At 41.8% G+C, this 17,003-nt stretch overlaps 1 protein-coding gene across 1 annotated transcript in view; it reads right to left on the bottom strand.

Annotated features, from left to right (window-relative positions):
- Positions 1 to 14,605: 14,605 nt before the first annotated feature.
- The window catches only part of LOC138583942 (inactive phospholipase C-like protein 2), a 38,054-nt gene continuing 35,656 nt past the window's right edge, over positions 14,606 to 17,003 (bottom strand). Inside the window, exon 6 of the mRNA XM_069656015.1 lies at positions 14,606 to 16,345. Coding sequence (XP_069512116.1) covers positions 16,142 to 16,345 — 204 coding nt within the window. The 3' untranslated portion in view covers positions 14,606 to 16,141. The remainder of the gene's footprint in view (positions 16,346 to 17,003) is intronic.

The raw sequence follows: 17,003 nt of genomic DNA, 5'->3' as shown, positions 1-17,003 counted from the left end.
CTTTAATGAAGTTACATGTCTTCTGAGAATCTATGCATTGTCCTGTTGTTGCATAATTGCTGCCAAGTCCACATAGAAGAGCTCTTTTCTCATTCCAGGTGAAACATTCTCGATATCTGCTGCCGTATTGGTGATGTGCCTCTTTCCCTCTAAAACTGGTAGCTTTCCTTACAATCCCATATTGTCCCGGCTCTGCTCTGATTGGAAACCTTTGCTACAGACTTGCGGCTGCATCTGGAATGTGCTGACGCCGGCCCCTCGCTCGCCAGGAAACGGCAAACATTAAACATTAAAACAGGTCATGGCTTTATTTAGAAGAGGAAATGCTGCGTGGACAGGCTGCAGAGGATGTGTGCAGCTGTGTCTCTGATTCCCCTCCGACTGCATTACTGTCGCATTACTCCTCTTTGACCACCAGGTGGCAGCAGACGACCACTTTTAAAGGACGTACGCAGTAAAATATGGTTTTTTAACCTGCGTCATGAGAGACTCTAGTTCTGTGGTGTCTGACTGTTTTTTCTCACTTACTGCTTTTTTATAAGAATGTTAAATAAGTTTCTTACAGTTTTAAGAGGCGCTTGATTTTAAATCTTATCAGCATAACTTTATAAAGAAATATGATATTCTAACAAAGACTGAATGAACATCTTTAACAGCTGCAAACTGACGGCAAAGAGTGCAACAGTCAAAGTTATTCAGTCATGAAAAACAAATTAAAAAAGCATGTGATTCTCGAGCAAAGTTTTAACACAGATTTATTGTGTTTCTATTTATTTCTCCTTTCATGTCTCTTAGGAACAGTGTCTGAATGGAGGCTTCAGACAAAGCTGGAGGAAATTAAATCAGGAGTCCTGTCAGCGAGGAGAGACCTTGACAAGGACGATTGTTAATGTTCGACTACGAGAGCTCTCAGGTATGATCCTCTCTGACAATTTCACTGCAGGGGCGACAGCAATATTCATCGACGAACAAGAAGGTTATTGAGTTGTTGAGATAAAAGTTGATGTCAGTCAAACTGTTTGTTTCTGTCGTGCAAACATGATTTTGTAGACTTCCTCTTTTTCTCTCTCTTAACAAATGGTTATTGTAGCATACCGTCCCCCCCCCCTCGCTGGTTTTTCCCCTCAAACAATGGATCATAACTCAAGACAGGAACCAGCTGCTTCAGCAATTACATTAATATCTGTCCCAGACTTTATTGGTTGGCCGACCACTCTAATCAAGTCAAAGGAAACGAGGCTGTCCCTCTCCGTAACGGATAGCTCACCCTCAATCTGCTCTGATTGAGAATAGATGTCATTCCTCCGCCATTAGTGCTGTAACGTACAATGTTCCTCTTAACCATTACACCCGTCCAAGGCGAGCATGAGTTATGGTGTCAGACGCTCAGGCAGCTCCGAGCAGAGAAATGAGCAGCTCGGGCCCTGCCAGCGTGCCTCTGAGCAAGCCAGGCGAGACGAACAGGCTCGGTGACCGCAGCGTTACATCAGCTGCTGTCACTTTTTCGTACTTTAGTGACTGCATTGTGCGAGAAGAAGGCGCCATTATGTGGCAGAGCATAGTCAGAGTTTGTTTGGGGAGTTGGCGAGAGGAAGCAAAATCCTGACAGCGCAGTTATGGCACGAGTCCAATCTGAGCCACAATGTTCAATGGCAAGAACAAGTCGTTATTGTGTCACAGTCTGAGAAATACTGCGGGCTGCAGTGTGACATTGTCCCCAACAACAGGTCATTCAGCACTACTTCCTTCATGAAACCTCTGCCAACTTCACTATCTCGCTGTCTTTCTGCAGCGCTGATAAGATGCATGCCGATTGTTTAAAAGCTACAAATCATCCGGAGGAATTTGGATTCATTTGGGACAAAAGGTGCAGTTTAAAGGAACAGTTCATCAATTTGGGGAAATTGCTCACTCGCTTTTTTAAGAGTAAGACCCGACCTGTGAGAGGCAGTTAGCTTCCCTTAGACTTAGACTTAGACTTAGACTCAACTTTATTGATCCCTTTGGGATGACTCCCTCTGGGAATTTCAGTCTCCAGCAGCTTATACAGTACAATACAATAGGAAAGAATCAGCACACAGAGGGTAAAAAATAAAGATCAAAATATATATATCTATCGATATATATATATATATATATATATAAAAAGTACAAAATTAGATAACAAAATATATAAAATATACACTCTTAGAAATATACAAGTAAACAGTGGGTAATTGACCTGGTATTTAGTTCGATTAAACTAAATTAGGTTATTGCACTGTGGTGAGAGATTATTGCACATTGACAGGTTTTTATTGCACATATGACCCTTTGAGAAATAAATAAATATTACTATTGAATAAAAGAAGATAACTACTATTAACTTTGTGAGGTGGATTAGTGGCTACCGCTTGTGAGAGAGTCTGTCCCTGTTACCTCCTCCCCCTAAGTGAGGAGTTGTACAGCCTGATGGCATGAGGGACAAAGGAGTTCTTCAGTCAAGTCTTAGTATGTCGGCATTGAGAAAAAGCTAGCCTTGCCTTCTATGCTAACTAGCAACTTTTAGCCAACTAGTTATTATGTCTCTTTTATTTAAACCTGATACAAACAGAATTGTAAAAACAACCTTTTATTTGATTTAATTGGAGATGTGCTTTAATTCGGCTGCATGGTGGAGCAGTGGTTGGCGCTTTGGCTTTAATGCTAGAAGGTTCCTATTTAGAACCCCGGTTCGGACATAGTGGGCCTGTCTGTGTGGGGTTGCATGTTCTTCCCCGTGCATGCGTGGGATCTCCGGGCTTCCTCCCACAGTCCAAAGACATCCTCGTTAGGTTCATTTGTGACTCTAAATTGCCCGCAGGTGCGAGTGTGAGCGTGAAAGGTTGTCTGTCTCTCTGTGTCGGCCCAGTCCAGGGTAAGTAGTGTAGATAATAATGGAGGGATGGATGTTCTTTAACTACAGTATTTCTTTCCAGAGTGATAAAAAGTATATAAAATTTGTGCCTCTCAAATCTGAAAAATGTGTGCTCTTTGCATTTTACATTATTGCTATTTAAAAAAACAAATTTTAAACCTCTGGAATCCAGGAAGCTGTCATGAATAACGGAGCGATTCATTAAAATAATTAGTCAGATTGATTGATTTAAAAAAAGGATGGCAAATGAAGATTCTTAATTGATTGATTTTGGGGGAAGAAATCTTAAAAAGTTCTGAAAAAATGTTGATCATAGTCGGACACAGTCCCGTGTGAAGGTTGTTTATGCAACAAAACCCTAAACTGTTGCTGTGATCGAAATGCCATACTATACGAGCAGTACGTACTGATTTGGCCACAGTGTAGTATGTAGTATGCAAACAAAAGCAAAATGTGCAGTATGCGTAATCTATCTGCTAATTATGGCGATAACAACGTGAAAAATTGGTTGGTCCAACTGAAGCTGTTCAATGTCCCTTTTGACAATGTAAAACAAGCGCTCTTTGCTTGAGCACATAAAACACTTCATGGTTTTACAAGGCGACTTGTAAAACAGAGTGCCCTGATGGCTGTTGGCGATATAAATTTTCCTTCCATTAAGTATCTCTGGAGATAAGCGTGCCAAAGAGCGGCTCGACCTTCCAGCTGAGGGAAACGGTGTTATTGGCTGCCGTGTTATCCACGGCAGCTGCCCAATATTTCATTCCTCTCTGTCTCTGAGAGAGGATGAGCTCTGTGTGTACGTCTGCGCTTAGTGACGCTCCTCTGAACACTGCTTGTTTTTGCCTCCTCGGCCTCTCCTTTAACTCAGCGGGGCTCACGGCTCGGTCACGATCATGGCAGCATTCAATCTGCGGCGAAGGCACTAAGTGCTGCTGAAGAGCAACCGCTTGCTTCCCACAAAGGGGGAAGACGGCGCTCTGGGACAGGCAGTTTAGTGACCAGCAGAGCATGAAATATTCACAAAGAAAAGATACGATGGGCAGGAGAAGGTAACCCCGCCACAGAGTGAGTGTTGTCGGGATGTGCGTCGGGCCTGGATGCCTCCAGGCGGAGAGATTCAGGAGCAGGAAAGCAAAGAAACAAGTTCAGATGCAGGGGAAGTTATTCTAAGGTAACTTGGTGGGCGTGATGTCCCATGAAAGGCCCGTTCTGTCCCCATATCTTAAAATGACCACAGTGCATCTGCACTGGATTGGACTGCACTGGTTTTTTCAAAGCCTCTCTGCAAACTGGAATGTATTCTCTTGACAAAGGTCGGCCAGGAATCAGAAGAATTTCACATCACAAAGCTGCATTATTAAAGCCAATATCATAAATGTGTTATTAACAGTTAGATTCAAAGGTATTTGATTGGACAAGAGGTATTCCAGGAGTGCTGATATAGAGTACAACAGCACTGGGACTTAACTGTATGCATCACTCTTCTGGTGTTCTGAATACTTAAGCAATATCACATAAGAGGGAGTGTTGTACTGAATATCAGTAGTAAACAGTAACAACAACAGATTTTTTTTTTGCTCCACAATTTAACTGAAACTGGACTGTTGTTGCCAAGCAACCCCAAACATTCTCCTGCACTCTGTGTCTACAGGTTATCACAGATCAGCTGTTTTTTTTTCATGTACGTTAATCTGTAGGTTTTAATGTATCATCAACCAGTGAAATAAGAGCCTGCTGTGTGATTCAGAGGCACCAGCTTGATTAATGTCGACATACACGCTCTGCTGTGATGTTAAATGACAGTGTTCAGAACACCTGGCTGAGGCGGAGTGATACACAGAGTGACACGTCCCAGTGATGCTGTTCTCTATCAGCACTCATGGAATGCCTCTTATCCAATCAGATTACTTTGTCGGAACTAACTGTTGTATAATGTTCATTAACATTACATAATCAATGTTACAGCAAATGGTTGTTGTCTAGATTGTTTCAAACTTTGCTCTGTAAATGTGGTCATATTTCATAATTAGGACGGAAATCTGTTGTTGCTTTTTTATTTTATTAAATTATTTGACATGCTTCTTGATGAACTGACTCGAGGTCGTGCTGTTGTACTGAAGATCAGCACGGCTGTGATTACCTTCTGTGACCTCATCACACTCGTTCTAATATTGAGTACAACAGCACTCCCCCTTGTGTGATATTGCTTAAACTATCCAAGGCAATTATACAAGGTATGTATGTATTGTCCCTGTCGGCTGAGGCATCACTCTGGTTAAGAAATGATAATGTGTATGTCGACAGCTACTTACATGGCTGTTAAATACCTGGGGCTGCTTTAGAGACGTGCGTTTCTGGTTGTCAAAAGAGGTCAATAAGGGTTATTGATTATTCAAATACCCCTTCAGAAGTGGCCTCACTTTAAGCAATGTTCACTCAAAGACAGACAAAGTGTTGTCAATAAATCAGCGGCCATTGATGTTTGTGAATAAGAGGTCAGCTTTGATTTTAAATCAAAGTCCTGCATGCTAAACCCAACAGAACAATGAAGTGCTGTTTCGTTTGAAACACTTCCTGTTTACAAGAGACAGAAATGATGAGGGTGACTTGTTTTTTGATTCAGTTTTCTGAAGTGATATCTTTGAGACGTTTGTTGCCAAACCAACACAATGTTTTTTTCATTTCTTGTTTTATGTGCTGCTCAAAGCGTCGACAAATCACGTTTGAAAAGACACATTCAACATTTGTTAGCAGAAACATTGTGCGTCTCTCTCTCGTCAGTGACATTGTTCTGTCAAAGGTGTACTCTACACATCAGTTACCACCAGGGGCAGCAGCGAGACATCCGTCCACACTTCTTGTCTGCAGTAACACATTCTCTGTCATGCTTGGTTTCTCAACCATGAGTAACTGTCACATCACATGTCAGCATCTGTCTTTTTATTCAAGGCAGTTAGGGATTCTGAGATAGACCTGAAACAACCATGGATCATAAACTGTAACAGATTCATCCACTGTACCACGTGGCAGCTGTGGCATTGATGCTTGAACCTAATGATTGGTTCTCTAATTAATTTGTCTTTGAGTTCATTTTTTGAACAATTATTTTGTGTTCTCAAATGTCAATCACAACTTCCCAGAACACACCTTTAAATTGCTTGTTTTGTCAAACTCCCAAAGATATTCAGTTTAAAAGGATTTCAAGAAGAATCAAACAGCAGCAAATATTCACATTTAAGGAGCTGAAGATATACCATATATTTAATTAATTATTGATCAAAAGTGAGCCAATCCCCTGTCCTGTTCTTAGAACTACCCTTGGTTTTGGTTAGTGGCCTTTTATAGAAAGGACCCACAAAGGGTAGGGGTTAAAATCTTTACTTGGGGTTTAATGGGACAACCACTCTTTATCTCATATTTTTAAAGATTCTTACACATAACATGGAAATAGCTGTACTGTCTCTCACAACTCACCCTTAAAACAAACTTCTATTGATATAGGAAATAGCCATTTTGAAGGACAGGAAGACCACTAGCCCTCGAATCCCAAAAGAAGTGAGACATCCTGCTCTAGAAAGAGAAAAGCATCACGTGATGCAGACGATCCTGGTGACCTTTCTTTTACTATTACTGTAAATCCTGTAATACAGGTGAGGGATAATGTATAGTGGGCAGGTTGATATCGCGGAATAGAACCCCGACAGGGAGAAGCAACGGACTTCTTTCGGTGGATTGATATGATTACAGTTAGTCTTCCAGATTGTGTAATTAGAATCGGATTCCTAGCAACGGTCTGTTCTTCATAGCAACGGTCTGTTCTTCATAGCAACGGCCTGTTATCGAGTAATAGCAGACCTTGGAATGCCACGATTAACTAATCAGAATCAAGTGTTTAACACAGCCATGTAATCAAGCATGGCAGTGTCAGCTTTAGACCGAAGTAATGTTTGATTTGCATGTGGAGCTCAAACTATTCTTCCTTTAGTTTGTTTGTTAGTCAATAGGAAATTAATCAGAAGCATTTTTATAATTTCTTTTTAACGTTTTAATCATTTCTGAAGCAAAAATAACAAATTTCATCTTCTCATGTGTACGCCCTCTGCTCTTCCGTGTCATATCTCTCTGGGCTTTGGACTGATGGTTGGATTAAACATGGAATTGGAGCAAAAAGAGGAATCAATTAATATAGAAAATAATATGCTGCTGTACCTGCTGCTCCTCTGCAGATAACATTATTTTGCGGGTTGTTTTTCCTTTAAAAAAAAGCAATTAAAAACACCTGAAGCGCCTGAAACACTTACCGCTGGGGAATGTAACCTATGCTTCCCCTTTCCATTATTTTGAAGGCTTATCCCTCAGACCTGTCTCACAGCTCACTGATGGCTCTGTACACTCTCACACCGACTCACTGCTGGGATTAAATGTCATCTCTCTCCCGGCTGATGAGGCCAAATGTGGGCCACGTTTCTGAGATGAGAACAGATCAATAACCTGTGAGGAAGAAGGAGAAGAGGAAAAAGAAACGGGGTATAAAGAGAAAAGGAGAGATGGAGGTTGAGTGTGATGCATTCACTGACCTTTAACTCCATTTGGGACCTCATCTGTTAGGGGTATCTGGAGGCTGTCATGCCGTGTCAACCCCGTTTGGCTGCGGAGAACTGGAGCAGCAGCGGTGACGGTGGTGGAGCTACAGCAGGATACAGAGTCGTCTACTTACATGATCTAAACAGAGAACGTCTTCACCGAGAGAACGAGCTTTTGTTTTACGCGCTGTCCAAACATTCCCCGCCCGGTTCTTTGTATAAACACAAAGGCAATGATTTAAGCTTAAACATGACGCTCAGGACCATCTATCTGTCCGTCCATTCATCGTCTCTGAGCTGCCTTTGCTTACTTCTGGGAATGTGCGAGTCCGTGCAGCGGCGGGGAGGCCTCGTCTGCTTTCTGTGACAGCAGCTGATTCATGGCAGACCATGTTTACTGTTAAACCTCTGCAGTGACTCTTCTATTGTTTGCAGGACAGACTCCTCTGCAATTTACGAACTTTAAATAGTGATAATGACGTCTGCTGTCCTACAATCTTGAATACTCGAGGTTGACTCATTGAGGCGTTTGTTTTGGTATCAGAGCAGCCGCTGTTATACATTTGTCACATTTCAGGTGATGTAGGGGAGGAACAAAAGCCTTCTTCGCACTTAGACTAAACCTGCACTTTGTGTTTGGATGAATTAAGTTTTAAGCTGCAAGAAATTATCTGTTATTTGACCACCATCAGAGAGTCCAGATGTAAACAGAGGCGAAAGGGAGAAGTCCAGATACTTACTTCTACTATACTATAAGTACAAGTACAAGTAAAATACCCCTTTCCCACCGAAAATAGCACGTTGACGCAGGTTTTTCAGACCTGGGATGACCTGCTAATAAATGCTGATTGTCTTTGTTCCCATTGCCAGTCTGACGTCAGAAACAGGCCGGAGACACGGTTAGTAAACAGTGAAGATGTTACGTGGTTATGTCTTTATTGGATCTATTCAGTTTGCTTATCTAACTTGGCGCCGACAAATTTGGAACAATATTCGAGCGCTGCTCAGACGGAGACGGGCAGAATTTGAAGTTGTGTAGAAGTTACCGACGGAGCATAACATCATGCCGGAAAGGGGGCGGAGATTAGCCCGTCAACACAGGTTTGGTGTTCCCATCGATGCCGATCGGAGCCGAGGCGATAATAACCCGGGCCTACTGCAGAGTCATTTGACCTGTGTCTGAATGCCGATTGTAACCTTTCCCACTAAGCGAAAAAGCCGAGTGTTAGCGAGTTTTTTGAAAGCAGCTAAAGAGGAAAATAAAGGCTCTAAAAATGTAATCGCGGAAGGAAAACCTCATCGACATCACATCCTCTAAAATGTCTCTTCTCCTCTGTTTCTTCTCATGTTTTTACGATGCGCTGCTGGCATGATTTGTACTGATACATACTCCAAGGAATAATCTTTCCTACGTGTTATTGTCCCATCCATTTAGCTTGATCTTGAATTACAGCTAAAGTAACAAGCTTGTATATTTCTGTTAAACTGTAGGGGGTATAGAGTTAAATTATGAAAGTACAGACAGCTGAAAAGTAGAGTAACAAGTCATATGTACTTCGTCTCTCGCCATCTCTGTATTTACAAAGCAACATTAGAGAAAGACGCGCAGCTTTGACATTTAAGAACCATGTGTAATGATTCCAAACGAGAACAATCTGTGGCTTCAACATTGCAAACAGAAACCTAAAGTCGAGCTTTCCTACGGCTAATAAAACCCATTTTACTAAATCAACACTGTGTGACATCTAATGCTCGTCAAAAAGCTCTTTAAGGAGTGCATTAGAGGGCCATTCTGCTCAGTTTACATGTTCTCTGCATGCTGATTGCAGGCCGTCTGCAGAGGCAACGGAGCAGCAGGGACCGTCTCTGTGTATGTGTTTGCACGGCTTATCGGTCCGAGATATGACAGGTAGGCTTTTAAATCTTGATAAGAGGAGGGATCATAAAGGTTAACTCCATTTCTTTTAAAAGTCTGCGCTGGCTGTCTGCTGATGTTTAGAAGAAAAGGTGATTTGAAGAGTTTGGAGATTACTTCGACGGGACAAAAAACTGGGTCAGTCGCAGCTTAAATGAAGTTTTTATTTTTTTAATGCACAAATTCCTAATCTTAGATCCACAGACAAATCTCTCGACTGTTTCAGGTCTGGATTAAAGTCAAATAGTGATCGAGCGTTGGCTGTCAGGGGCTCTAAACATAATTTACTCTGCAAAGCACTTTGCTCACTATACAAATAAAGTTTATGTGCTCGACAGTAACTACACAGCTGGCATGTCTGTAAAACAGAGCCTGCTGACTGTTACCTCTGCGTGTGTGTGTGTGTTAGCATGTTTCCACGCTGGAGGCAGGTCCGTCTGCAGCGAGCTGAAGCTTTATTTCCCCAGGCTCTCTCTGCTCCACTCGACACACGAGAGGCTGATCGATTTTGATCCATTCACTCCTCCAGCTTTGGAAAAAAAACGAGAGTCGGGACGAGGCGTATCTGTGCCGGAAAATAAATAATTACATTCTCAAGAGGCCGTGCAGCAAATTGACTTATATATTCTGCATAAACGTGCATTGACCCTGGGAAACAGCATTTCAAATCTTACAATACATCCTGATACAGATTCTCGTACCACTATTTGGCCGATATCGAGCACAGATCATCAGCCTGATTTGACTTCTTTCACGTGAAACTGATCAGTGCATAATTTAGCTCCCAGTTAAAACCTTGTAAACAATGAAGGCTTTAGGATCCCACCATAAAGTTAGACGAGCCCCTTGAAACAATCGGGTGAGTATGCAGGTCAATGCACCAATCAGATATCATCCTTTATTCACCTGAAGAAATTTTTGTGTTTCCTGAAATCAGTTCCCTGTCGCTTCAAAACAGTAGCCCACACAGCAAGTTGCGCTGTCACCATGGATGAATTATGTTGGCTAAAGGCATCTGCTGTTTTCGAGCAGCAAAGCAGAACTGATTTTATTTATGACGTGACGATAGCAAACAGTAACAGTGCAGTCTCAGGGGGGAATGTCATTTTAGCCACAGCTACACTGAAAAGAGTTGTTTAATGTGACAAATCAGTGATTTTGTGAAGCCCAGAGGGGCTGAGAGCTGAGCTGTCGCTAACGTTAGCTTAGCTTGTAGGTTAGGATATCTTCATTGTTCATATTTTTGAATGGAACAATCTGCAGATTCTTTATCCTTTACAAAACAAACGCACCCAAATCTCAAAGATCTCAGTTTCGTTCTCTTTGGTGGCACCTGTGGTGATAAACGGTAATTGCAGGAGCACACTTCCCAGATATCCAGACAGTGCTGCATGTGTGATGTCTGCGGTTGGCTCCAGTTGTAACTCTTGATTTTCCTCGCTGACGGTCGCTTTCCTTTTCAGACTGTTTGCTTCATCTGAACGTCGAATTTGTTTCTTTTTCTTTGGATTTTCACTTCTTGTTGAAGTTGTATCTGTAGTCATCCATCTTTTCTTTGTTTGTTCAGCCATAGTAGATTACTGTTTACTCGCAACACTTGCAGAGAGCGGAAAAGCAGCCGCTTAGCTCCGCCTACCCTCTCTGGCAGACCAATCACTGCTGGGTGATGGAAAACGCGTCACTAACTGGGCACCGCTTGTGATTTTTTCTGCGCATGCCGGCACAGACACCCAGTCTGTGATACTGCAAATGCAAAGGCTTTCATCAGTGGGCCATAGGCTCAATCACCATTGTGTTACCTCATTCAGTGATAGATAGAGACTTAACAGACATTTATTTACATGAAAATCTCTGAGATTATATCTTTGATATACTGAATTCTCTCTCATGCTCTTTAGGGGACAAAAGAGAGCAAATCAATTATCCACAAAGATTTATTTATTCCTAGCTTTATTTTGTGTTATGTTTTTTTTAAGTTATGACTGTCAAACTAGCTCGTCAAAGAGAGTTAAACGGTATTTACAAAGGGTTTAACCTGAGCCAGGCCTCACATCAATGATAGCAGTCACATCAAATTCATACGGGGGCAGTGCTGTTCAGCTGTTATTTGTTTCAAGGCAAGCATTAGCATCTGATCTGTACTTTTGCAAATCCAGGTAATGAATTTGGTATCTGGAAGCACAAAATGGAATCGACACTCAATTGTTCATTTTTGGCATCTTTATCAGGAGAAATCCGATATCTGGCACGATGATGTAGCGATTAAATTGAAGATGACTTGGAGTAAGAGCAGCAGGAGACTGAGCTTTGATTTCTTGATAAGAGACCGATAGTCAGGTCTGTATGAATGAAAACCACAGGCAAGGAAAGAAAAACACATGAAATATTCCTTTGACACAGGAGTGACATTTTACCCCGGAGCCATTTTCTTTTTCTTTCAATAAGAACAAGTGAAAGGACATGAAGTGATTCGGCGAGAGCCTGGATGTGAATTACTTTCATAGCTGCCTGCGATGAAACGGCAGCACTGACCAGAGCAGGGAAGGTCAGTCTGACGTGATGCAGCCCGGGGGGAAGAGCGGAGGCCGTGTGGAGCATCGACCGGGCTGCTGCGGGGAGCACAGAGCTCATCAGCGGGCAGGAAGAGAGCAGGAGACGGGATTTCACAGATGTTACTGTTGTTGAGGGACGAGCCTGAAGAAAACAGGAGGAAGCTGCTGGTGTGACCCGAGCAAAATCAGTTTGTCAATACAGGATGTAAGTCATGAAACACACATTACTAATTCATGCTGGATTACACAGCACATCACACACACGGATCTATCCAACATTGTTTATTCAGAGGTGTTTTTTTCTTTTTTTGTGGACTTGACAGATAAAGAGATGAGACGGGAATACAGTTGAAATGCTGATTTTTTTCATCCTCTCAACAACGGCACAGCACTTAAATTCAGAGACAGCTTTTTTGTCTTGTCATGTGATCAGCAGGAGGTGTGGACAGTATTTAAAACCAAACAGCAATACAGTGTGAGCACTGAGGGTAAATAAAAGAGCTGCAGACGAACATTTTAGAATGCTTCATTTAACAGTCCAAATACCACAAGAGAAGTTCAGTCACTGCATGGATGTCTCTGAAGAGGTTCAAATGCTGGTGATTTAAATTTATGTTAAAGCATGCCTCAGTTTTGTTCTCTTTGGCGGCACCTATGGCCCAAAAGACGGTAATTGCGGGAGCACACTTCCCAGATATCCAGACAGTGCTGCATGTGTGACGTCCACGTTTGGCTCCGGTTGTAACTCTTGATTTTCCTCGCTGACGGTCGCTTTCCTTTTTAGACTGTTTGCTTCATCTGAGCGTCGAGTTTGTTTCTTTTTCTTTGGATTTTCACTTATTGTTGAAGTTGTATCTGTAGTCATCCATCTTTTCTTTGTTTGTTCAGCCATAGTAGATTACTGTTTACTCGCAACACTTGCAGAGAGCGGAAAAGCAGCCGCTTAGCTCCGCCTACCCTCTCTGGCAGACCAACCACTGCTGGCTGATGGAAAACGCGTCACTAACTGGGCTGGATTTTTTCAGACTTTAATGACTTAACAGACATTTATATCGATTATTTAGATGAAAATCTTGAAAAAAAGATCATTACTTTAAAGCGTGCCACCCAAAAAAATCAGTGTGTATAGACAAATGCTTCTCAATTCTACAAGTTTAAGGTTAATGTTTGCAGCTTTAACTGTTTATCTACTATCATGTTTCCCTTTTGGGTTTTTAAAGGTTCCCTGCAGGGCTTAACAAATAATATTGTGAGATTAAAAAATGCACTTTTCAATATGCAAGCTGGGACACATTATAGGGCATCTATGCATTGATGTTTTAAAAACTAGATAACATTAGCGATTAAGCAATGTGACGTAGAGTACAAATGCAATACAAGCGTTTAGTTCAATTTAGAGAAAAGAATCATTGTTTTACAACAGATCTGCAATAACTTGCTTTCATGAAGGTTATTATGTTCAGAGTTAGAGTTGTGTGTTTATAACTTTATGGCCGTTTTGGAAGCTGTATTTGTGTTTCTGTTTTATTGGGTTATACTGAGAGGTGTTTCTAATATTTAATCTACCCTCATTACAATAAACACACGGGACAAACATCAGAAACACTTCTCAGAACTATTCAATAAAACTCAATGGAACCGTAAACTACAGCCTCCGAAATGATCATAAAATCTCTTTAAACGCTGAACATTATAACCTCGCTCACTGTGGGGATGTTGTATGAGACTGGGTTAAAGGGCCAGCTGATTTTCACCCTGTCCTATCATGCCATCATTGTAAAAAAAATGGGCATTTTAAAACCAATGGGCCCTGGGAAACCTCCGCCTCCGATGTCATGTCTCGTTTAAAATCGTCAGGTTTGAAATGTAGACTGCAGACCTGAAGATTTTTCAGACGATCCACCCGTATGTTCTCATCAGAATTTGGATTCTGTCCCGCTCTGAGCCGTCGCCTGAAGCGAAGCGGTAGTATTTCACTCCAGCATCTCTCGCTGGGCCGCTCCTTTCAGAGGCAGAGGCGCAATGCATGCTGGGTGTTGTAGGAATGTAGAATGGGCGAAACCACGAGCTGTTTGTACAACTTTCTCCACAGCTATGGCGCCAATTTCAAATATTATTGCTTCTATCGATTACAGAGAACACCAACTTTGACTGACAGTGGCTTTTTCCAGGGGTGAACTGCTCCTTAAATTTGATCTTCTGTCAAACGTCATATCCTGATCATTTTGAATAATCCTTCATCCAATCAAATAGTATGTCATAAACATTCTACTTTCATAGTCAAACAAAGGGTACAAATATGGACTGTTAAATGAAAAGCAACAGCACTATATTGAAGCAATGTGTACGTTTCAGACAGCTGTAATATAGCACGATTAAACAGGAACATGTAGATCTAAGGCTACTGTTATGAAGCTGTTATTACTCTGAAGTTCATATCTGTCTCAACCATCTCACCAGACCTGAGTTTAAATTCTTAAAAGGGTTATCATCAGAGTGTTCTGACTTGTTGGGAGCCACTCGAGCTGTCCCACATCTGCTACACAGTGATCCCCAGACAATCTCCTAACACTGAAAGTGGGTGAGCTGCACATTGAACAGTGACTGCAAGATGAAACACAGCAACGCTCATGAGTATCTGACAGTGCAACACGCGTTTAAATGTTTAATAGCTTAAACAGCACAATAAAAATGAAACCAGAGCCTTTTTTTCGTACATGACCTCCCATTCAGAGCCTGCAATCAGACACTTCAGCTTCCTTTGAGATGCATTCAATCAGCCGCTTTTACAAAACAACCGAACCAGATAATTAGTAAACACGGGAATGTGATTTTAAAGCAGCCGGAGCTTAAATAACAGTGGGATTGGTAAAAATGTGGCACCTTTTAAAATATTTGAACTTCAAAAAACAAACTCTGAAATGAATATTTATATTTGCAGACAACTTGGAGCACAGCGTTTATTTAACTGGAGCTGTTTTAGCACTCTGAAGTGGGAGGACCATGGTCTAAAAATAAAGGCTGAACATATTCCCAGATGAAATGCTTAAATATGAAAATGTGTCGACGTCCAAACGGTTTCTTTTTGAGTGCATGTTATTGACACCCTGTGTGGTTCCTTCTCATGCAGTTGCTGGTTGGGATTTTTGTGACTTTGCTGTTGTTTGCACCACAAACAGTATGAATACATTCTATCTCAACGTGTCGAAGCTCCACTGGGAAAACTCTGAGGTCACTTCCTCCTTGTTATCAGATATCTACAGACAAATAAAACATTTTTGTTTCTCCACACACATGTTCATATATCTTTTATAAAATAAATCTTATATTTCCAAGTATACAATAATAAAATGATGCACTCTGCAGAAAAAAAGGTAACAGGAAACTCCATATATACACATAGTATATTATACTATTTTGGCAGACAAGAACATGGACAAGTTCAGAATTGTAAACAGCTCTTAACTCTTCTCTTTCATTCTTCTTCCGTTCTGTCCTCGTTTCTGTTGTCCTGTTACATTCATTACTCCGAAAAATTGTGCTTTTAGAAATCTCTTACAACAATCCAGGGCTCCTTTCTCTACGTCATCCTTGTGTAACACCCAGGTCTGCTGAGTAGAAGTGAATGTCTCTGAACAGTAGGTCAATGTCTTAGACGGTCATGTGGCTGGTAGTTCCGTCTGCTTTCCCAGCTCACCCAGGAAATTAGGAAAAAAGGGTGCGGAGAGGAATGGTGAGAGGGCAACAAACGAATGTAATGTGCAGATGAAGACACTTGTATGCTTTTCAGTCAGGAATTATGTCTCACATTTGGATAATTATTAGCCTTTTGTTACATATTATCCCTTTGTATTTGCTGGATGTTAGGATTTGGTGTTATGTGAGCACACGATGGCGAGGCAGCATCAGATGAGGAGCGAATGTTTTTTAAAAAAGCTTTCAGTGCAGCTATTAAACATTGTAAGACTTCGAAACAATGACAGTAATTCTCTGAACTCTAGTAGCATTTCTGTCCTGGAGCAGTTGTGGCATTTTATTGATGCTTACAAAGCAGACGTCTGAGAGGTTGCAGCTGTGCTCGGGATACAGGAATGTACTCGATGGAATGTGAACAACACGGCGTGTAGAGCGATGGCGGTGCCAGGGTAAAGATACAGAGAGCTTTGGGTTTCGAGAGCAGGATTGTGGGTCTTTAGTTGTCCTCATCAGTGAGCTCGTCCTCCGCAGTGGCTTTTTCAGGAATGGCCTCGAGGCTGCGTCTGCTCCTGGACTCGGAGCCGCAGGAGCCGCCCACTGATCCGCCTTTACTCAGGTTACAGGTGAGCGCGGCGTAGTGGATCTGCTTGAGGCTCTCCTGGACTTCGCTCCTGGCGTGCTTCAGAAGGTCTGCCTGACCCTGAGGGGGGGAGTGACAGATCAAAGTGTTAGAAAAGTGACACCAGCAGAGTGAAAGAGAACAAAAGAACTTTGTTGTGCTGGTTTCAAATGAACACCTAGATATTATGTCAGCTTCACATCTCTGTTTTATGTCTGTATAATGGCCTGAATTCCTTTTACATAAAAGTCTGTTGTTTGATCAGACCTACTAACACTTCCAACATGGCACAGATCTCAATTAAATGGCACAATAAAGTGGAAGCCACAGCAGTCAAGGTTTTTCACAAAGGCAGAGCTTCAATGCACAAGCAAAGGTAGGCAGGTATCTGTGGCTGTTGCAGGCCTGTAATAAGCCAATGTAATCATTTAATTCGGCCTCAATACTCTCTTGCGATTCGTCCTTCACCAGTAGTGAGGCAGCACACCTTCGTGGCTGTAATCTTTTGCATAGGCACTTTTAAAATCTAGCTTACTCTTGCTGGTTTCTCCAAGGTTGCCTTCCCAAGCTTCAAGCGCTGTAATAAATCAACCCCTTAATCATCTTTCAATTATCCACAAAGAAAATAAAGTCGGTTTAATAAACCACAGAACAGCCTAAATGAGCCAATTAGAAGGTGCTGCGGTGATTCTTCTGATGTCAGGTTAGTCGATAAAAACGATTTTTACCCTCAGGGTAA

The sequence above is a fragment of the Semicossyphus pulcher genome, unplaced genomic scaffold (assembly GCF_022749685.1).
Source record: "Semicossyphus pulcher isolate SPU_LCO1_2020_fin unplaced genomic scaffold, fSemPul1.0.p SCAF_9, whole genome shotgun sequence".
Classification (NCBI taxonomy): Eukaryota; Metazoa; Chordata; class Actinopteri; order Labriformes; family Labridae; genus Semicossyphus; species Semicossyphus pulcher.
Note: the sequence above shows the minus strand (reverse complement) of the source record. Positions and strands in the feature narration are given on the sequence as shown.